Source organism: Natator depressus, chromosome 1 (genome assembly GCF_965152275.1).
Source record: "Natator depressus isolate rNatDep1 chromosome 1, rNatDep2.hap1, whole genome shotgun sequence".
NCBI lineage: Eukaryota > Metazoa > Chordata > Testudines > Cheloniidae > Natator > Natator depressus.
In genome coordinates, this window is record NC_134234.1 from 224985475 (window position 1) to 225008944 (window position 23470).

Here is a 23470-nt window from a genome sequence, read left to right on the forward strand (position 1 = left end):
CCTTACAGAGTAATTAGATTCAAAACATAGAGAACCCCTCTAGGCAAAAACCTTAAGTTACAAAAAAGATACACAGACAGAAATAGTTATTCTATTCAGCACAATTCTTTTCTCAGCCATTTAAAGAAATCATAATCTAACACATACCTAGCTAGATTACTTACTAAAAGTTCTAAGGCTTCATTCCTGGTCTATCTCCGGCAAAGACAAAATGTAGACAGACACACAAACCCTTTGTTTCTCTCCCTCCTCCCAGCTTTTGAAAGTATCTTGTCTCCTCATTGGTCATTTTGGTCAGGTGCCAGCGAGGTTACCTTTAGCTTCTTAACCCTTTACAGGTGAGAGGAGATTTCCTCTGGCCAGGAGGGATTTTAAAGGGGTTTACCCTTCCCTTTCTATTTATGACACGCCCCCCAAATCTCAGCTAGGGTGAAACACTGGCTGGGATTTCTTCCTGGAGCTCTAGGAAAACAGAGTTAATAAGACACATGCATCTCTAAATATACTACCAAGTACATAAAGACTAACAATATTTTCCACATCTCAAGGACGATTTTAACCAGTTGATTCTGGGAAACTTTCACGTGAGAGTGCATCAGCCACTTTGTTAGAAGCTCCTGAGATGTGTTGGATGTCGAAATCAAAATCTTGGAGAGCTAAACTCCACCGAAGAAGTTTTTTGTTAGTTTCTTTGACGGTGTGAAGCCACTTCAGTGCAGCATGGTCGGTTTGCAGGTGGAAACGCCGTCCCCAAACATATGGGCGTAGCTTTTCCAGAGCGTAGACAATGGCGTAACATTCTTTTTCAGTGATTGACCAGTTGCTTTCCCTCTCAGACAGTTTTTTGCTGAGAAACACTACAGGGTGGAATTCTTGATCAGGTCCTTTCTGCATTAAAACTGCTCCCACACCACGCTCGGACGCATCTGTGGTTACTAGGAACGGTTTGTCAAAGTCTGGGGCCCTTAGTACAGGGTCAGACATGAGTATCGCTTTAAGCTTGTTAAAGGCCTTCTGACACTTTTCGGTCCACTGCACAGCATTTGGCTGTTTCTTTTTGGTTAGGTCTGTCAGTGGGGCGGCGATTTGGCTGTAGTGCGGTACAAATCGTCTGTAATAACCGGCCAAGCCTAAAAAGGATTGAACCTGTTTCTTTGACTTTGGGACAGGCCACTTTTGGATAGCATCCACTTTGGCCTGTAGGGGGCTGATAGTTCCTTGACCCACCTGGTGTCCAAGGTAAGTCACTCTGTTTAGGCCTATTTGACACTTCTTAGCCTTAACAGTTAGTCCTGCCTCCCTTATGCGCTCAAGGACTTTTTGTAGATGTTCCAGGTGGTCTGCCCAGGAATCCGAAAATATGGCCACATCGTCAAGGTAGGCGACTGCATATTCTCCTAATCCCGCTAGGAGACCATCTACAAGTCTTTGGAAGGTGGCGGGTGCATTTCGCAGCCCGAAAGGGAGTACATTAAATTCATACAGCCCGAGATGTGTGGTGAAGGCTGACCTTTCCTTGGCAGATTCATCTAGCGGTACCTGCCAGTACCCCTTGGTTAAGTCCAAGGTAGAGATGAACTGGGCCCGTCCCAGTTTCTCTAATAGTTCATCTGTGCGTGGCATTGGATAGTTGTCTGGGCGAGTTACAGCATTTAGCTTACGGTAGTCCACGCAAAAACGTATTTCCCCATCTGGTTTGGGCACTAGAACCACTGGAGATGCCCATGCACTTTCAGAGGGGCGGATTACACCCATCTGTAACATATCCTGGATCTCCCGTTCTATAGCAGTTTTAGCTTGAGGAGACACTCGGTAAGGTTGGACTCTAATTGGGCGAGCATTACCTGTGTCAATGGAGTGGTACGCCCGTTCAGTCAGTCCTGGGGTGGCTGAGAACGTTGGCGCGTAGCTAGTGCACAGCTCCTGGATCTGCTGTCGCTGCATACGCCCAAGGGTCATGGAGAGGTTCACCTCTTCCACACCACCAGCACATTTCCCTTCGTAGTAGACACCTTCAGGCCACTCAGCGTCGTCTCCTCCCTGGGCTGTAAACTGACAAACCTTTAATTCTCTGGAATAAAAGGCCTTTAGAGAATTAATATGGTACACCTTAGGCTTTCGGTTGGAGGTGGGGAATGCTATGAGATAATTAACAGCTCCCAGGCGCTCCTGGACCGTGAATGGCCCTTCCCACGATGCTTCCATTTTATGGGCCTGGAGCGCCTTTAAAACCATGACCTGGTCCCCTACTTTGAAGGAACGCTCTCTGGCATGTTTATCATACCAGGCTTTTTGCTCTTTTTGAGCATCCTGTAAGTTTTCTTTAGCAAGGGCTAAAGAGGTTCGGAGGGTGTTTTGTAGGTTGGTTACAAAGTCCAGAATGTTAGTTCCTGGAGAAGGTGTAAATCCCTCCCATTGCTGCTTCACCAACTGCAATGGCCCCTTAACCTCACGGCCATATACAAGTTCAAATGGGGAAAACCCTAAACTGGGGTGTGGTACAGCTCTGTAGGCAAAGAGCAACTGCTGCGACACTAGGTCCCAATCATTGGAGTGCTCATTTACGAATTTACGTATCATGGCCCCCAAAGTTCCATTAAACTTCTCCACCATGCCATTTGTTTGATGGTGGTAAGGAGTGGCAACCAAGTGATTTACCCCATGAGCTTCCCAAAGGTTTTTCATAGTTCCTGCCCGGAAATTAGTCCCTGCATCTGTGAGGATGTCGGAGGGCCAACCTACCCTGGCAAAAATGTCTGCTAGTGCCTGGCACACACTTTTAGCCCTGGTGTTGCTTAGAGCTACTGCTTCCGGCCATCGGGGGGCAAAATCCATGAAAGTCAGTATGTACTGCTTTCCTCTGGGTGTCTTTTTCGGAAAAGGACCCAGAATATCCACAGCTACTCGCTGAAATGGAACTTCAATGATGGGGAGTGGCTGGAGAGGGGCTTTGACCTGGTCTTGGGGCTTTCCCACTCTTTGGCACACCTCACAAGACTGGACATAGGTAGAAACATCCTTGCCCATTCCCTCCCAGTGGAATGACCCCCCCAAACGATCTTTGGTCCTGTTCACCCCAGCATGGCCACTAGGGTGATCATGGGCTAAGCTCAAGAGCTTGGCCCGGTATTTAGTTGGAACTACCAACTGTCTCTGAGGATGCCAGTCTTCCTGGTGTCCACCAGAAAGAGTTTCCTTGTATAAAAGTCCTCTTTCTACAACAAACCTGGATCGATTAGAAGAGCTGAGAGGCGGTGGGTTGCTCCGTGCCGCCATCCAAGCTCTCTGGAGGCTTTCATCTGCTTCCTGTTCGGTCTGGAACTGTTCCCTTGATGCTGGAGACATCAGTTCCTCATTGGATTGTGGACCTAGGCTTGGTCCCTCTGGAAGTGATATAGGGGATGGAGCTGTTTCTGTTGACTGTGAACCGCTCTCCGCTGGTGCACTATGTTGGGATTCAGGCTCCGGCTGAGCCTCTTGTGTAGGGTTATCGGCTGCTACCAGTTCAGGGTCGGTGGGGCCCTCTGGTGTTGAGGTTGCAAGTACTGGATTCAGTGCTGGCAATGGGTCTGGTGTTGGTTGTTCGGCTGGTTCCGGTTCTGGGACTGGTTCCGTCTGGGTCTCTGGGACTGGATCCACTACTGCTGTTGCAGACATTGGTCTGGGGTCCGGGTCCATCACCTCTGACCGGGTCCTGATAGAAGTTTCCGGAACAGAGCTAGGCCTCACGGCTTGTTTAGCCTGGCTGCGGGTGACCGTTCCCACCCTCTTGGCCTGCTTCACATGATTGGCCAAGTCTTCCCCCAACAGCATGGGGATGGGATAATCATCATAGACTGCAAAAGTCCACGTTCCTGACCAGCCCTTGTACTGGACAGGCAACTTGGCTGTAGGCAAATCGAAAGAGTTGGACTTGAAGGGTTGAATTGTCACTTGGATCTCTGGGTTGATTAACTTGGGGTCCACTAAGGAAGCATGGATAGCTGACACTTGTGCTCCGGTGTCCCTCCACGCGGTGACCTTCTTCCCGCCCACACTCACAGTTTCCCTCCGCTCCAAGGGTATCTGGGAGGTATCTGGGCCTGTGGACCTCTGGTGCGATTCCGGTGCAATGAACTGTAATCTGTTGGGGTTCTTGGGGCAGTTGGCCTTTACATGCCCCAGCTCGTTACATTTAAAACATCGTCCAGCTGACGGGTCACTGGGGCGAGGAGGGTTGCTGGAGAACGGGGTGGTGGGACGATAAGGGGTCTGGAGGGTTCTTTGGGAGGTAGGTGGGGCTTTGGGCGGCCCCCGGTAATAGGGTGTGGTCTGGGGTTGTCCCTTCTGGTCTCCGCTCCAACTGCGACCAGTTTTCTTCTTCTCTGCCACCTCCACCCATCTGGCTCCAATCTCTCCTGCCTCGATTACAGTTTTGGGCTTCCCATCTAGGATGTATCTTTCTATTTCCTCAGGAACACCCTCTAAGAATTGTTCCATTTGCATTAGGAAGGGCAAATTTACTAGAGATTCAACACTTGCTCCGGATATCCAGGCATCCCAATGTTTCACAATGTGGTAGGCATGTCGGGTAAATGACACGTCTGGTTTCCACCTTAGGGCTCTGAACCTCCGACGAGACTGCTCGGGTGTTATCCCCATTCTGACTCTCGCCTTGGATTTAAACAGTTCATACTTGTTCATGTGTTCTTTAGGCATTTCAGCTGCCACCTCAGCTAAGGGTCCACTGAGCTGCGGCCTCAGCTCTACCATGTATTGGTCAGTAGAGATGTTGTACCCAAGGCAGACCCTTTCGAAGTTTTCTAAGAAGGCCTCAGTATCATCACCTGCCTTGTAGGTGGGGAACTTTCTGGGATGGGGAGTGGTACCTGGAGAAGGATTGCTAGGGTTTGTTGGTATATTCTGCTGAGCCTTTACCTTCTCCATCTCCAGTGCATGCTTCCTCTCTTTTTCCTTCTCCTCCTCCACATGCTTCCTCTCTTTTTCCTTCTCCTCCTCCACATGCTTCCTCTCTTTTTCCTTCTCCTCCTCCACATGCTTCCTCTCTTTTTCCTTCTCCTCCTCCACATGCTTCCTCTCTTTTTCCTTCTCCTCCTCCACATGCTTCCTTGCCTCCATTTCCCTCCTGTGGGCAGCCTCCTGTACCTCCTTTTCCAGCCGCATGAGTTCTATCTGTCTTTCATGTTCCTTTTGTTTTTCCTCAGCCTGAAATCTGGCTAATTCCATCTTTTGTTGTGCTGTGGATTCTGTCATCCTAACCTCTCTGTTTTTAACTAACTTTACACCCGAGGTTTAGAAATAAACAAACAAAACTTGGCTGTAAAATTTTGCTGTGCTGGAATAGAATACCTATTCTCTGATAGTGATTGTCAGCCTACAGAAAAAGACAATTCCTTTGTCTCTGCTCTGGGCCCAAATCAAAGCAAAAACTTCCAACTACTTTGAAACCTGTTTACCCAGCCCAAAGAAAAAACAAGTTTCCTTTTTAAACTTGTGCTCCTTGTAAAAAATCAAAATCCCAAAAAAAAAACCCCTGCCACTTTTGTCTCCAGGCAAATGGGTAGAACACCCCTCCTTCTATTTACTTTTAGGGAAACAAAAAACTCTGGGTTGGAAGACTGTGAATTTCCCTGCAGGAGTTAAGTACCCTGCCTCCAGGCAAAGAAAACCTGCAATTCACAAAGATAATCCCCTTTTGTCTCTGCTTGGCCACAAAGCAGAGAAAAACAAGCTGCTTTCAGTTTCAGCTGCTTCTGGACTTCCTTTTTTTTTTTAAATCTGTATTTCTAGTTCAAAAAAATCTCAACTGGATCTCAAAATGATTTCAGGTTAATCCCACCACTATGCCACCATGTCAAGGTTCCTCCCCCACTCTGAACTCTAGGGTACAGATGTGGGGACCTGCATGAAAAACCTCCTAAGCTTATCTTTACCAGCTTAGGTCAAAACTTCCCCAAGGTACAAAATATTCCACCCTTTTGTCCTTGGATTGGCCGCTACCACCACCAAACAAATACTGGTTACTGGGGAAGAGCTGTTTGGACACGTCTTTCCCCCCAAAATACTTCCCAAAACCTTGCACCCCACTTCCTGGACAAGGTTTGGTAAAAAGCCTCACCAATTTGCCTAGGTGACTACAGACCCAGACCCTTGGATCTTAAGAACAATGAACAATCCTCCCAACACTTGCACCCTCCCTTTCCTGGGAAATGTTGGATAAAAAGCCTCACCAATTTGCATAGGTGACCACAGACCCAAACCCCTGGATCTGAGAACAATGAAAAAGCATTCAGTTTTCTTACAAGAAGACTTTTAATAAAAATAGAAGTAATTAGAAATAAGAAATCCCCCCTGTAAAATCAGGATGGTAAATACCTTACAGAGTAATTAGATTCAAAACATAGAGAACCCCTCTAGGCAAAAACCTTAAGTTACAAAAAAGATACACAGACAGAAATAGTTATTCTATTCAGCACAATTCTTTTCTCAGCCATTTAAAGAAATCATAATCTAACACATACCTAGCTAGATTACTTACTAAAAGTTCTAAGGCTTCATTCCTGGTCTATCTCCGGCAAAGACAAAATGTAGACAGACACACAAACCCTTTGTTTCTCTCCCTCCTCCCAGCTTTTGAAAGTATCTTGTCTCCTCATTGGTCATTTTGGTCAGGTGCCAGCGAGGTTACCTTTAGCTTCTTAACCCTTTACAGGTGAGAGGAGATTTCCTCTGGCCAGGAGGGATTTTAAAGGGGTTTACCCTTCCCTTTCTATTTATGACATAGGCTCTTTTGAAAATCCTGGCCTACGATGTTAAAAACTTCTGCATGGCCTAATGAACTCCTCTAAGAAAAGGAACTGCCCCAGACATGCATCAGTAACCCAACGTGAACATCTCCTCCAACTCTCTCCCCCCACACCCGAAACAAAATACTTCTTCACCTGCCATTTGAGATAACAGTGAGGGACCCTGAATCAATGCTTGTCATTTTTTGATATCCCAGTTTTCATTACAACCCTGGGCAGCCTGCTTGCTAGGAGACAGAACCAATATGAAATGTCAGCCTGAGATAAATGTTAACGTTATAAAGCAGGGCCCTTGCATTTATGATTTTTAAGGTGGAATTCTCAGGGTTGACCTACCTCAGTTTCCAGTGAAATCAGTGAGAGTGCTACCATTATCTCCAATGGGAGCAGAGTTAGCCAACAGTGAACTAAGGAAAATCCCTTAACTATGAAATAGTATGCAGGATTCCTATTGACTGGTTAAGTCAGCATCTTGGAATTATCAAACCTTAAGCCTATAAACTCCATCCATCAGCCTATAAACTTTTTTAGTAAAAACTTTAACATGAGCAGCTTCCCTTCAGTACCCTCTAGCCTCATGTATACCTCTGACAATACGAGTGCTGTTGGACTGGAACAAAATACACTTCTACTACAATCATACTTATTATATAACCAATGCCTGTAAGTATAGAGTGGGTGCTCTCAGTTACACTCCACTGAAGAGTTATATCTGATTTACATTATTATAACTGAGGGAAGAATGTTTCCCCTTACTGTAGGATGACAAACCAACCTCTAGTGCAGCAGTCCACACGCTATCGAGTGCAGAACAGGGGCCCAAGTGCACTGTCCTACTAAGTTCCAATACAAGATGCAACTCTGCTGTTGCCTGCTGCAATCTGGTGATGGAATAATTCACAAGCACAGTAGCCACAAAGTCACCCTGCTGTCAGTAGATGTGCATTCCTATTTGCTACACATGATTGTAAAACTACCTTCTATCTCCTAAGAAAATGACCAATCTTGCCTCGTGAGACAAAGACTTGCAACCTGCCACTTTGCTAGAGAAATGTGAGATCACTAACAGATTGTGGATGCAAGTTACAGTAATCTTCAGAGGAGACAGAATGACTAAGAGCAGTTCACTCATGAAGACACTGAAACAAATTTGATAATTTTCAGTTTTACATTTGCTAAGGCTCCCGTTAAGTGTCATTATTCCTCCTCATTAGTTTACCTTTCTCCATAAATCCAATTTAAATTGATACATTTATTTCTCATTTAGAATGCGTAGAGGCTTTGTTATTTTGCTTTTAATTTTTATATGGCACCATTTCACTTGCAAGAAGGTTCTTTGATAGGGGTTTGGCTAATAGTTGGGATAAATAGCCTTGCGTACTTGAGCATGAATAGTTTGAGTGATCTGAACTGAATTCAGACATGAATGGGTTTATTAAATTGCCTAGGGAGGTTGTGGAATCTGCATCATTGGATATTTTTAAGAGCAGGTTAGACAAACACCTGTCAGGGATGGTCGAGATAATACTCAGTCCTGCCCATGAGTGCAGGGGACTGGACCAGATGACCTCCTGAGGTCCCTTCCAGTTCTACGATTCTATGATTGAGGGAAAGGTTCTAATCACACCTTTCAGAAACCAAGTTGTCAACGGAGGAGTGAAGATGGATTAGCCTTCAATTGGTGGGTGACATGTGTTGATTGCTGCTAGATGGACTTGAAGCGAACTCAGAGAGAAAGACATATCATCTTGAAAGCCAGGAGATAATCCAAAATAGTTGGAATGCGTGCTGTCTCTGGAAACATGGGTTTTGCTGGGCCAGATCGAGAAACATTTCCACTTCGCTAGATTCCACCAGGAAGTGTTATCCTTTCTACTATTACTCAGAAAAGCTTCAATGGCTTCCGAGCTCAGGTGATCTACATCTGACATCCAGCCAAATACCAAACTGAGATGAAGAGAGTCCAGGCTGGGATCTTTGAGCTCGTCATTCCTCTGGGTCAATAGATTTGGGAAGGATGGAATGCTAGAGGGTAGATGGATTGACATCTATAGAAGGCTTGGAAACCAGTACTGTTTGGGCCACTTGGGAGCAATAAGGATGATTAGGGCTCTGTCTCACCGGATCTTCCACAGAACTTGAATTATTAACAGGATGGGAGAAAAGGCATCTCTCACATGGCGATTCCAGGACAGCAAAAGAACATTGGGCTTTTGGAAACCTGTTCCTGAGCTCCTCTGGAACAGAATGTATCACATTTCCTGTTCGTCTGGGATGCGAACAGTTCCCAAGTAGGGGTTGCCCACTGAGCAAAGACAGCGTCCACCACTGTGTCATGTAGCTTCCATTTGTGATAGGTGGCAAAATATCTGCTGTCTGCTAGCGAATTGTGGGCACCCGGTAGGTACACTGCTGACAGGGTGATGTGGTTCTGGATATACCTTCACTGCTCCCTGCTTGTTTACATAAAAGACAGTTGTTATTATCTGATATTGTCAGGACATGTCAGGATCGTATGAGTGGTAAAAATGCTTTGCAGGCTTCTTGGACTTTTCTTAGTACCAGAAGATTTATATGCATTCTGTTTCCATGAATTATGCAAATGCCTTTGGGTGTGTGAACATCCATGCAGCTCCCCCCAACCCTATCAGGGAGGCATCTGAAACTACTGTTTTATCTGGTGCGTGCGGAGAACTCCAACCCTCAGGTTCTTCCGCCACATTAGCGAGGCTTTCACCTTGGGTGGAAAGACACCCAAGTCCCAGTCACCACTGTGTTCATGCTGTGTCTGCTTGGAATATATACTGTTCAGAGCCAAGCTTTCAGGCAATGGAGGTGGCAAAAGGCATCATCGAAGGATACGATGCCAGGTGCCCCAGCAGCATGAGGCACATACTGTCCATAATCTGTTTTATCAGATTGCTCATGGGGTGGAATCTGACCACAGGGAAGTAAGCCCTTGCCCTGACCAAGTCCAGAGTTGAACTTATGAATTCTATAGTTCAAGTTAGTCAGCTTCGATTCCCAAGGCTGCTGGGAGATGAAGTGGCGATGAAGTCAAAGCCAGGACTTCCAGACACAACATACCATCAGAAGCTAGTCCTTTACAGACAGGAAGATGGTGGTGCTGTTACATCTGACCTGTGCTACTACTATTGAAAACACTTTTGTAAAGATCCTGGATGCTGTTGCTATATTGAATGGAAGCACCCTGCACGGGTAGTGCTCAGATGCTACCATAAATCTGAGGAATCATCTGCGGGAAGGGTGAATGTCCACAAGAAACTATGCATCTTTCATGTCGAGAGATGTGACCCATGTGTCTTTGTCCAGCGATGGAATTCTAGATGCCAGTATGACTGTGGAATTTCAGCTTGTGAAGAAACACACTGAGTTGTCACAGGTTGAGAATGGGTCTCCACCTCTCTCTTTTCTTGGGAATCAGGAACTATTGTGCTTTTGAGGGAGTTTCTCTTTGAAGTCCAGGAACTTTGAATAGTTCATAAAAATCATAGTTGGCCAGCAGCTCCTGGTAGTTTGATATTCTAAATTGGAGGCTCGTTGATGTAACTACCTCCCTTCTTAGGAGTTCCAAATGCTTAGCCTCTTTATTTGCAGGGGTAGTTCTTGCATGTTGCTGCCTGTATCTTTCAATGACCACCTGAATGATCAGAGAGTTGAGGGTAGGGTGGGTAACCAGAAACTCTGCTCCCTTATTTGGGTGAAATTATCATTTTTTCTGCCTTCTTGGAAATAGGGGCACAAGTTGGTGGCATGTGCCATATAGCCCTTGCTGGTTCCAGTATGGCTTCATTCACCAGAAGTGCTATTCAACTGGATCCTGTCTGCTGTACAATGTGTAGGAGCTTATGTCACGTATCCTGAACCTCTTCCAGGGAGATCTGGAGCTCCCAGCAAGCCCTCGGATCGCTACCCCTTCCTGCTTCTCCACGTGGGCACCAATGATACTGCCAAGAATGACCTTGAGCGGATCACTGCGGACTACGTGGCTCTGGGAAGAAGGATAAAGGAGTTGGAGGCGCAAGTGGTCTTCTCGTCCATCCTCCCCGTGGAAGGAAAAGGCCTGGGTAGGGACCGTCGAATCGTGGAAGTCAACGAATGGCTACGCAGGTGGTGTCGGAGAGAAGGCTTTGGATTCTTTGACCATGGGATGGTGTTCCATGAAGGAGGAGTGCTGGGCAGAGACGGGCTCCATCTTACGAAGAGAGGGAAGAGCATCTTTGCCAGCAGGCTGGCTAACCTAGTGAGGAGGGCTTTAAACTAGGTTCACCGGGGGAAGGAGACCAAAGCCCTGAGGTAAGTGGGAAAGCGGGATACCGGGAGGAAGCACAGGCAGGAATGTCTGTGAGGGGAGGGCTCCTGCCTCATACTGGGAATGAGGGGCGATCAACAGGTTATCTCAAGTGCTTATATACAAATGCACAAAGCCTTGGAAACAAGCAGGGAGAACTGGAGGTCCTGGTGATGTCAAGGAACTATGACGTGATTGGAATAACAGAGACTTGGTGGGATAACTCACATGACTGGAGTACAGTCATGGATGGTTATAAACTGTTCAGGAAGGACAGGCAGGGCAGAAAAGGTGGGGGAGTAGCACTGTATGTAAGGGAGCAGTATGACTGCTCAGAGCTCCGGTACGAAACTGTGGAAAAACCTGAGTGTCTCTGGATTAAGTTTAGAAGTGTGTGTAACAAGAGTGATGTAGTGGTGGGAGTCTGCTATAGACCACCGGACCAGGGGGATGAGGTGGATGAGGCTTTCTTCCGGCAACTCACGGAAGCTACTAGATCGCATGCCCTGATTCTCATGGGTGACTTTAATTTTCCTGATATCTGCTGGGAGAGCAATACAGCGGTGCATAGACAATCCAGGAAGTTTTTGGAAAGCGTAGGGGACAATTTTCTGGCGCAAGTGCTAGGGGAGCCAACTAGGGGGGGCGCTTTTCTTGACCTGCTGCTCACAAACCGGGTAGAATTAGTGGGGGAAGCAAAAGTGGATGGGAATCTGGGAGGCAGTGACCATGAGTTGGTTGAGTTCAGGATCCTGACGCAGGGAAGAAAGGTAAGCAGCAGGATACGGACCCTGGACTTCAGGAAAGCAGACTTCGACTCCCTCAGGGAACGGATGGGTAGGATCCCCTGGGGGACTATCATGAAGGGGAAGGGAGTCCAGGAGAGCTGGCTGTATTTCAAGGAATCCCTGTTGAGGTTACAGGGACAAACCATCCCGATGAGTCGAAAGAATAGTAAACATGGCAAGCGACCAGCTTGGCTTAATGGTGAAATCCTAGCGGATCTTAAACATAAAAAAGAAGCTTACAAGAAGTGGAAGGTTGGACATATGACCAGGGAAGAGTATAAAAATATTGCTCGGGCATGTAGGAAAGATATAAGGAGGGCCAAATCGCACCTGGAGCTGCAGCTAGCAAGAGATGTCAAGAGTAACAAGAAGGGTTTCTTCAGGTATGTTGGCAACAAGAAGAAAGCCAAGGAAAGTGTGGGCCCCTTACTGAATGAGGGAGGCAACCTAGTGACAGAGGATGTGGAAAAAGCTAATGTACTCAATGCTTTTTTTGCCTCTGTTTTCACTAACAAGGTCAGCTCCCAGACTGCTGCGCTGGGCATCACAGAATGGGGAAGAGATGACCAGCCCTCTGTGGAGATAGAGGTGGTTAGGGACTATTTAGAAAAGCTGGACGTGCACAAGTCCATGGGGCCGGATGAGTTACATCCGAGAGTGCTGAAGGAATTGGCGGCTGTGATTGCAGAGCCCTTGGCCATTATCTTTGAAAACTCGTGGCGAACGGGGGAAGTCCCGGATGACTGGAAAAAGGCTAATGTAGTGCCAATCTTTAAAAAAGGGAAGAAGGAGGATCCTGGGAACTACAGGCCGGTCAGCCTCACCTCAGTCCCTGGAAAAATCATGGAGCAGGTCCTCAAAGAATCAATCCTGAAGCACTTACGTGAGAGGAAAGTGATCAGGAACAGTCAGCATGGATTCACCAAGGGAAGGTCATGCCTGACTAATCTAATCGCCTTTTATGATGAGATTACTGGTTCTGTGGATGAAGGGAAAGCAGTGGATGTATTGTTTCTTGACTTTAGCAAAGCTTTTGACACGGTCTCCCACAGTATTCTTGTCAGCAAGTTAAAGAAGTATGGGCTGGATGAATGCACTATAAGGTGGGTAGAAAGCTGGCTAGATTGTCGGGCTCAACGGGTAGTGATAAATGGCTCCATGTCTAGTTGGCAGCCGGTGTCAAGTGGAGTGCCCCAGGGGTCGGTCCTGGGGCCGGTTTTGTTCAATATCTTCATAAATGATCTGGAGGATGGTGTGGATTGCACTCTCAGCAAATTTGCAGATGATACTAAACTGGGAGGAGTGGTAGATACGCTGGAGGGGAGGGATAGGATACAGAAGGACCTAGACAAATTGGAGGATTGGGCCAAAAGAAATCTGATGAGGTTCAATAAGGATAAGTGCAGGGTCCTGCACTTAGGATGGAAGAATCCAATGCACCGCTACAGACTAGGGACCGAATGGCTAGGCAGCAGTTCTGCGGAAAAGGACCTAGGGGTGACAGTGGACGAGAAGCTGGATATGAGTCAACAGTGTGCCCTTGTTGCCAAGAAGGCCAATGGCATTTTGGGATGTATAAGTAGGGGCATAGCCAGCAGATCGAGGGATGTGATCGTTCCCCTCTATTCGACACTGGTGAGGCCTCATCTGGAGTACTGTGTCCAGTTTTGGGCCCCACACTACAAGAAGGATGTGGATAAATTGGAGAGAGTCCAGCGAAGGGCAACAAAAATGATTAGGGGTCTAGAGCACATGACTTATGAGGAGAGGCTGAGGGAGCTGGGATTGTTTAGTCTGCGGAAGAGAAGAATGAGGGGGGATTTGATAGCTGCTTTCAACTACCTGAAAGGGGGTTCCAAAGAGGATGGCTCTAGACTGTTCTCAATGGTAGCAGATGACAGAACGAGGAGTAATGGTCTCAAGTTGCAATGGGGGAGGTTTAGATTGGATATTAGGAAAAACTTTTTCACTAAGAGGGTGGTGAAACACTGGAATGCGTTACCTAGGGAGGTGGTAGAATCTCCTTCCTTAGAGGTTTTTAAGGTCAGGCTTGACAAAGCCCTGGCTGGGATGATTTAACTGGGAATTGGTCCTGCTTCGAGCAGGGGGTTGGACTAGATGACCTTCTGGGGTCCCTTCCAACCCTGATATTCTATGATTCTATGATTCATCTGCCACTCTTCATAACAGATCCTGGAATTGACTATGGTCATCTGGAGGAAAGAGTGAAGCTGGAGAGACCATCTTCTCCGGAGATGAGGAAGATAATCCCGATAGTACTGTTAGTACTGGAAGTTCTGACTTACCACTGTACACTATCACTGTAGTGGAGACCAATGAACAGGGGAGTCCCATTGGCCTGGGTCTGACCGGGGTCTCATTGCATGCTCCATAAGTTATTTTCGAAGCTGGAGTTCTTGTGCCCATTGAGTTTGGCTGGGAAAGGAGCAGAAACTTACTGCTCTTAGCAGAACTATGAGCCTCTCTGAGTCAATAAAGACGGCTTTGATTGTCACCTTCACTGAAGAGGGGACAAGAGAGACAGTTGTTAAATTCCAGTAACCTGAGCTTAATCTAAATCCTGTACAGGGGGAAAGGGAAATTACTGGGGGGTTAGGGAGGGAATTCTAACTAACAGTTAACTATAGTGAATAAACTATACTAATGGTATCTACAGTAAAAACGTTAATAAATATTGGAAATATGTACAGGTTAAAGATAAAAAGATCGGCTCTGGATACTGGCGATTCTGGTCTAGGCCATGCAGTGGTGTGACCCTGTCACCAGGCCAGAGCTTCTGCCCAGCTCTAAAGCATGCGATGCCACACCCAGTCTCAGTCAAGGAGGCTTATTTCTTTTACACATGTTATCCAACAAACAGAAAACAGTCTTAACTCAGTCCTTGACCCCAGGCTTCAGGGCCACCCCTCCCAGGGATCTCTGGCACTCCAGCTCCTGGCAGATTCCCAGCCTCAGTCACTCTGCCCCCTTCCTGGAGCAGTAGCCCCAGGGCTGCTTCCCTGGATGCCTAACCTCTTGCTCCAGGGACACACCACAGAAGCTAGCCCCGCTCCAGTGTGGCTTTCCCTCCCTAGGGTGCAGCCTGTCTCAGACCTTCCTCCTCCAGCTGCCTACTAGCAGCCCTTTATACGCCCAGTTGTAGCCCAGCCCTCTTTAATTGGCTGGATTGGACTCACCTGCTTTGGGGAGGGACTAGACTTAGTCTGTCCACAGGGCAGCTGGACTTAGTCTATCCACAGGGACCAACTACCCTGTGAGAGACCCTAAGAACCTTCCAGTACCAACTGGCAGAGGACCGACTGTTCTGTAACTCCTATCAGGCCTAACACACATACTACACCTAACACACCGCTCTCATAGTATTTATCTAATAAGAGTGTGCTGTGAATTATCAAATGAAAGTTGGTGACACAGTGGTCCTTAGTATCATTGTGTGATGTGTGTACGGATGGTGTTTAAAGAGTCATGTATGTATGCTGGAACTACATGTTTAAAATATGTTTGTCTCAGACAAAGGAAGATTGATTTTCCTATTTCTCTCATGTAAATTGAGCATGGTAATGCCAGAGACAATGAGCAGTTCATTTGCATCTGTGGTAAACATCAGTTATCAGGAAGCAGAGGAAACAACATGGCATTAGCACACTGGAAGACACATCATAGTGTGAACCCCAGGTGGCCATCCTGACTCAGGACAAAGATAATGAACTTTGGGGAACAGAAGGAGAAGCAAAAAGACATCATCTTATCCATCACTGAGGGCACAAAGAGGTCAGGCTCTTTGCATCTGTGAATGTTGGATCCCCATCCATGTGGGTTGGTGACGCTGAGAAGTAGCTGTAGGTGAGAAAACTGCTTTAGACAAAGCTTTGAGCCTGCTAAGGTTATATGTAGTCTCTTAGAAGTGTGTTATACTTTTGTATTATTTGTAACCATTTTCTGTTTCTATTATCTCTGATTAGTTATCACTTAAATCTCTGTTCTTTATTAATAAACCTATTCTTGTTTTATTATAAATTAATTTCAGTGCTGTTACAGTAAAGTGTGGTGTGCATCCTCAGCTGCGTCAACAAGCTGGGGTGTATTCTCTCTCTTTGGAGATGGCAGACTTGTATTTCTGTGGGCATCCAGTGACAGGGTCTGACAGCTGCAAGGAGATGCTTCTGGACAGTTTTGGAGTTGAAGAACACCAAGGGTTTACCTGAAAGGCAAAGTTAGGACTGGCAGAGTCCTAAGGAGTTTGTTTGGCAGGCTAACAGACTGGGATTGCAGAGAGTTGTTGCACAGTGTAGCGCCAACACATTCTTATTTTGCTAAGGCAGAAGGGTGATGGGGTGTCCAGAACTGTAAGTCACCCTAAGAAAGCATCACAGGTATCAAGAAGGAAATGGAGAGGTGATTGGTCCATACCGCCCCCATACCACCAGTACGGAGCTTAAGCAGAGTAAGGGTGCAAGCACAGAGCAACGGACACTGCATACAAGGTACTTCCAGTTTCAGACACATGGAGCACATGCATACCCCACAGTGGAATACACATAGGGACCAGCACTTGAAGAATTATGTATCCTCTAAGCTTGCACAAGTTACTGTAGGCAAATCATGGAGCTCCCAAGGACTCTAGGGGTATGTCTACATTGCAAAAAGCCCACCCATGGCAGTAAGTCTCAGAGCTGGAGCCTAAAGACCCAGGCTTATGTTACAGTGCTAAAAAGAGCAGTGCAGACATTCCAACTTGGGCTGCAGCTCAGGCTCTGAAACTTGGTAAAGCGGGTAAGTCTCAGCACTGGAGCTTCAGCCCAAGTGGGAAGATCTACACTGATATTTTTAGCACCATAGCACAAGCCCCCAAGCCTAAATCTGTAGACTTGTTGGTGCAGGGGTTTTTTTTTGTTTTTTTTTTTCCTTCAGTGTGGAGTTACCCAATGCCATGAATTCAGCAGGCGTTATTGTTTGGCCTTACAGTTACCAGCTTTCAGTGTTATTAAAGAGAGAGAGAATATAGAGAGAGGGAAAAAACCCTGGTGGTAAATTAATTTCCAGATTTTGTGTGATGTGAATTCACAGTGATACAGTACATTCCAGTGTTTATTTCAGAGGTACGATCAAAGAAATCTTACTATTGTAGGCTGACCCCAAATTGCTGCGTAGGAAGAGGAGGTCTTGGTGGAGGAACCTTAGCTGAAGGTGGTGGTCTCCCCTTCTGTTTATCCCGAAGATTTTCATCGTGTCTGAAAACAACAAAAATCATTGACTTTGTACGTCCCAAGAGTGAAACCACAATACACACTGATTGCCCGATCACTCCTATTTCTCACAATGCTGATCTTCTGTAAGACCCACAAATACCTCCAGTGATTTTTAATTTTAGTATTTGTGAGACCCTTTGAAAGCATCTGCGGGAGAATCATTAAGTAACACATGAAAGAGCTGTTTTGCTTCAATCAATAAAATATAGTAACAAACACATTCAAGAGATAGGAGCCCTCTTCTAATTTAAAAGAAAAATTCAACCACAGTTGCGGCTCAGAAGCACAACCCTCTCTTGCAATCCTTTTTACAAACGTAGAGCTGTACTATGCTTTTTGTTATTACATCTTTATACAAAGGCGTCCAAAAACCCCACACAGCAGTAACACTCAGAATAAAAAGCTTCCAGTTATTTTCATTCAGCAGTGACCTAAAATAACCTTCTGTCAGTAAACAAGAGTAATAGGTAAGATTTTTTTTTCTTCTCAATAAACAGCATTATGCATATATACAATAAGTGAATTGTATGCGCTACTCATAAGCAGTAATGACATATGGCAAGGTTTTGTTAATGAAGACACAGCGAGTACAATTATATGAAGAAAATATTTTGCATCTGAGGCTAAGAGGATATTCTGAACCTGTAGAGAACTATACAGTGTTCTCTTTTGTAAACATTCGACATCTTTACAGGATGTCTTTGCTGACAATGCAGTTTTCAGAGCCAAATCTAGCCAAGGACAAATAGCAAATTAGGCTTTTAATTGTTATAGAAATTAGATTAGATCTGATTTCAAAAACAAAGAATCATAGAATATCAGGGTTGGAAGGGACCTCAGGAGGTCATCTAGTCCAACCACTGCTCAAAGCAGGACCAATCCCCAATTTTTGCCTCAGATCCCTAAATGGCCCCCTCAAGGATTGAACTCACAACCCTGGGTTTAGCAGGCCAATGCTCAAACCACTGAACTATCTCCCCCCTGCAACAGAGTTGGGGGGGAGGGATAGCTGTGTGAATATTACACAACTCTCCATTTCAGCACACGTATCACAGGAGATGTTATTAATTTGCTACATACCGAATAACATCTTCAGGAATATTAAGCTGGTCATATTTGAGATGCTCTCTCAGGTCACTTAAATAGTTCAAATAGGTGATCTTTTTCCCAAACTTATGACTAAACAAAATAGTGGAAAAAATGACACAATCAGCCTGGGAGGAACATCAATGAAAGGTTTGTTTTCTATTACAGAATGTAAGTGCAAATGAAACTCAAAATTAAACTATAACTGAAGCAGCTGGAGACACAAGATGTATTTCATTTTCACATGATCAAACATACACACTGCATCTCTGAGAGTCTGATTTGAATAAAAAAATAACTGACTTCCATCAGAATGTTTTGCGATTTGCATAGATATGAAAAACATTAGTTTGAGAACTGCTGAATAACAGCTTTCGTAAGGCACTAGAAAACTTTTTGAAAAGGAATGTTATAGAACTCTTTTTATGTAAACTTCTGGATAGAATGCCACATTGCTGATAGAAAAACATGCATGTGTCACTTTAATCTTGCTCTCTATTGAAAGAGAAAATAGCAGGACAGTAGATATTATCTAATAAATGGAAGGCCTAAATTTTCCAAGAATGACGACTGATTTTGGGTGTCTCAACTTTTGGATGCTCAGCTGTAGACACCTTAAAAAGGCTTGATTTTCCAAGATGTGTTGTGAAAAATCAGGCCCCTTTGAGGAGTCATAAAATGGGGCTCCCAAAATTGTGACATGAAATATTGCTAGTCAAAGTTGAAAATTTAGTCTGTAAAGGCCCATTTACTGACTCAGGTGTTCCAAGTATGATTTAAAATACATACAACACACTCTGAAATAAGCCTCTTTTTCTGTAAAACAAAATTTGTCTTGTAATAAACATTAAAGGAAACCAACAGAAATGTGGTATAAGACACACTCTTCTCTTTTCTATCAGGCACAGTACTTGGAGACCAATACTCTTGCAGTAGTAACTGGCTCATTGCCGAGTCATCGAACATATATACACAAGCTCCCTCTACTGGAAGAAAGTATGAATTAAAAAAGTTAATACTGTAATTTAGAAGGTATTAATTAAAAGGAAGTGCTAGATTTTGCTAGCAGGGAAGTAGTTTTGCAACATTAACACATTTCAGCCTGAATGTATACCATCTCATTTGGATTGTTCAGCATGCTTTTTCCAATATGGTCTGTGATTTCAACATTTTATGCAAGGCAATTAGCTAACTGTAATATAGACTGCATTAAATGAAAAAGCAATGTCTTTAAGAACTCACTCTAGTAATACAGTTTTACAAAATGAGCAATTTGCCGTTCTTTCACAGGCAGTCAGGAATTTTTGTTCTGTAAAACTGCTGCATCATCATTTCTGAATGAGATCATATTGTGCTATTTTTACAGTTTCATGGCTTTTACAAGTTCATCCATGGAGAACAGCACCCTTTTCCCATTGACATGGGTTTTTTGGGGGGGTATGCTTAGAATTATTAAATGCCCTCTTTTCCAGTCTCCCTTGGACTTTAGAAGAGATCACTCAGATTCTACTGTGGCTCAGAAAATTTCAAATAAATATTTACATTTTCCTTAAATATATTCAAACAACTGTTCTACATTTTTTCTTATTACTTTTGTTCTTTGTCCTAATAAGTCACCCACTTGCTTATAACAAATGCTCTGTTCATCTATGCTACACTCCTAAAACAAGTCTCAAGTGTAAACAGATATACCTGAGTTGTGACATTTAAATTTCTTTCAGTATTTTTGTGAGAAACATTAGCAGTGACATTTTCTTGAGTTATGGCCATAACTGAGCAGAAGTTATGAAATACAAACTCTGGTATTTCCCCCCCTTTTCCTTTAGTGAACTTTGGCTTGATATTGATTTTTAAAATCAAAAGTATAAACTGCCAGCATAAGATCACTCTGAAATAACCTGAAAGCAGAGGCACATTGAAGGGTACAGAAAATTCCTAATGCATACTATTCTGGTAAATTAATGTTATGTATACGTAGGTTTCAATTTTTAATGAGAATAAACCCACTAGCAAAGCAGCATTAATAAAGAGAAAGAGCTCTACAGCCTGAGACTCAGTGCTTTACAATTTAGCAAATGACACAGACTTGCAGATGCACCTGATTTTACATATCCTTCCCTGCATTTTATGTTACTTTAAAACCAGTGGAATCCTCCTTAAACAGAAGTGTGGGACAGTATTTGACACTTAAATAATCTGCAGCAGATAATATTCTTTCTAGCTTTTGGATTTTATGTAGACCAAATCTTCATCTGCAGAATGTACAGATACTTTCAACTTTTTGTAACCTCATTCTTTGTTTCAGGGTTGTTGTTTTTTTAAATGTTGTTCACAAATTTTATTGAAAAAGAATATTACGCAATTATAACAGCAAAATTTCAAATACTGAATTAGATCCAAAACAAATATTGAGATGCACAATGATCAAAATAAAATCAATGTAAGAATAATGCATTGTGCTGAAAACTTAACCATAACAAAGGCAGAAGAAGAAACTATATTAAACAAACCCTGGTCAAAATTTTCTATTTGATATGAATGCTTATGCTATATTAATATTACACACATTTCAGTAGGCAGATGAATTTAAAACCATTGATCCAAGAACAATATTCATCTTAATATAGACATACTATCAAAATCAGAAGGGAGTGAGTACTTGGAATAAATAACTTGGAATAAATAACCGTCCCCAAAACTAGGAAGCAATATCTTAAATGGATACCCACTGATGTTAGCCCACTGCCGCTCCATTAACCACCCCTCCAATCCCCATTTGAAAGATTGTTCCGGCTTCTGGCAGGAATAATTCGCACAGGCTTGGAGGTTCAGGGAAAGTTTTGTATGTACAGATATGTGCAGTAAGCACCAAATCCTGAAGCCACTTTCTGGTCCCAGTAGTTGAGCCAGTCATTGTGCATTGAATGTAGGGTTGGAGAGACAGAATCACAGAAATGTAGGGCTGGAAGGGACCTCGAGAAGTCATCAAGGCCAGCCCCCTGTGCTAGGGCAGAACCAGGTAAACCTAGAGCATCCATGACAGGTGTTTGTCCAAAAAGGTTCTTAAAAACCTTCAAAGATCGCGATTCCACAGCCTCTCTAGGAAGCCTATTCCAGAACTTAAGTGTCCTTATAGTTGGAAAGTTTTTTTTCTAATATCTAACCTAAATCTCCCTTATTACACATAAGCCCATTACTTCTTGTCCTACCTTCATGGACATGAAGAACAATTGATCATTGTCCTCTTTTTATAGCAGCCCTTAACATAAAATTAAAGACTGTTATCAGTCTTCTTTTCTCAAGACTAAACATGCACAGGTTTTTTAACCTTTCCTCATAGCTCAGGTTTTCTAAACGTTTTATCATTTTTGTTGCTTCCCCTGGACTCTCTCCAATTTAGTCACATTTCTCCTAAAGCGTGGTGCCCAGAATTGGACCCAGTATTCCAGTGGAGGCGTCATCAGTGCCGAGTAGAGAAGGACAGTTACCTCCTGTGTCTTACACATGACACTCCTGTTAATACACTCCAGAAAGTTACTACCCTTTTTTGCAACTGCATCACATTGTCCACGCTCATTCAATTTGTGATAGCCCCCAGAACCTTTTCAGCAGTACTGCCACCCTAATTATTTTGTAGTTGTCCTTTGACTCTTCCTTCCTAAGGGAAGTACTTGGCACTTGTCTTTACTGAATTTCATCTTGTTGATTTCAGACCAATTCTCCAATTTGTCAAGGTGATTTTGTCCTTCCAAGGTGCTTGTATTACTTCCTACGTCCTAGATTCATCAAAGCATTTAGGTACATGTTTAATTTTAAGCACAAGAGTAATCCCGTCTCCATTCTTCAAAGCACTTGAGCACATACTTAAAGGTTTAGGTAATTTATTAGTTATTATTTGTATTGTGGTAGTGCCTGAGAGCCCCAGTGGGGGATCACAGGACCCCATCTTGTTAGCAGCTGTACAAACACAGATAAAGACAGCCTTTACCCCAAAGAGCTTACAATCTAGCCATGGGCTTCAGTCACATTTACTTCAATGCATGTTTAAGTGCTTTGATGAATAAGCATGGACGTAAGCATGTCCTTAAAGCGAAGCACATGCTGAAGTGCTTTGCTGAATCAAGACCTCTGCATCTTCATGGAAAAGGAAAAAAAAAAAAATCCCAAACTATTTTTACATATCACTCTGATTCCCTCTTAAAATATATTACATTAAGCCACACTTTAAATATGTGTCTGGTATCTTACCTGAGCAGTGTATTATTAAAAATACTTATTAAAAGACAAACTTCCCCCTAAACTATATAGGAAACTCTCTTTAATGAAATCACCTATACCTTATGAGAGGTTTAAAAATGTTCCACAGAATTTTTATGAAGTTGGTTGGATGTACAACATAGAGTGCTTTAAGATTTTTCTTATACCTGTGAAAAGAAAATTAAATTGTTAGAAGACTTTTAATATCATATGCTGCAGCATAAAGTAGAGGCAATTGAATGAAAAGGTTTTATTACTGGAACATTAAATATATTCCTTTCAAGTACACTACAAAAAAATCTAATTCAGAGGAAATTGAATGTAAAATGAAAAAAGGAGCTGGTCAGTCCTGATGGCACAAAAGTAGGCCAAGATTACACTATTACATTGCTAACCAATGTCTGGGTTGTTTTGTGGATTTAATAATGGTGGTGGTGGGAAGCATCTCTGTAAATGATAAAAAGAGCTTCTTGAAAGTTCCAGTGAAAGAAATAAGTATTTTACTTCATTTTCCATTCTTTTCTATCATTGAGTTTCATACTGGGGAAAATGTTTATTCTTTCAGAATTAAAACCTACATCCATTCATTTATTGCTCTTGCTATGTTTGCTTTGGTTTGCTAGTAATCACTGAAGATATTTGGGGCAGAACACCAGCTAGTGTAAACTGATATAGCTTATCTGAAGCCAATGGCACTATGTTGAAGTACATCAGCTGAGTCCCGGCTCCAATGTGTTTAAAACAAAATCTCTCTTTCCCCCATAATCCTGATTGATCCTGCAGTGACGTATCTGATGTCATAAATACAGGATCATAGTAGGGACAAGCATTAGGCTGGAAATTAGGCTGCATGAAGGAATAAGATCTTATATCAAAGGAGATACAGACAATGAGTGGCCAAGTACATTGGTTTGTATATAAATTGCTGCTTTTCTCTTCTAAATTTTCCCC

General features: G+C 43.8%; 2 protein-coding genes across 4 annotated transcripts in view; both read right to left on the reverse strand.

Annotated features, from left to right (window-relative positions):
• ARHGAP8 (Rho GTPase activating protein 8) overlaps positions 1-23470 on the reverse strand; it is a 132437-nt gene that overhangs the window by 41562 nt on the left and 67405 nt on the right. For all 3 annotated transcript variants that reach the window (XM_074936570.1, XM_074936580.1, XM_074936588.1), the window contains 3 exons: positions 22600-22686; positions 18257-18355; positions 17048-17158 (listed from right to left, as the gene is read on the reverse strand). In XM_074936570.1, the coding sequence (XP_074792671.1) occupies positions 17048-17158; positions 18257-18355; positions 22600-22686 (297 nt within the window). The remainder of the gene's footprint in view (positions 1-17047; positions 17159-18256; positions 18356-22599; positions 22687-23470) is intronic.
• On the reverse strand, positions 140-6093 carry LOC141975834 (uncharacterized). The gene is made up of 2 exons (XM_074936501.1): positions 3227-6093; positions 140-2071 (listed from the first exon to the last, which is right to left on the reverse strand). The coding sequence occupies exons 1-2, from the start codon at positions 5251-5253 to the stop codon at positions 556-558; spliced, it is 3543 nt and encodes a 1180-aa protein (XP_074792602.1). The 5' UTR covers positions 5254-6093; the 3' UTR covers positions 140-555.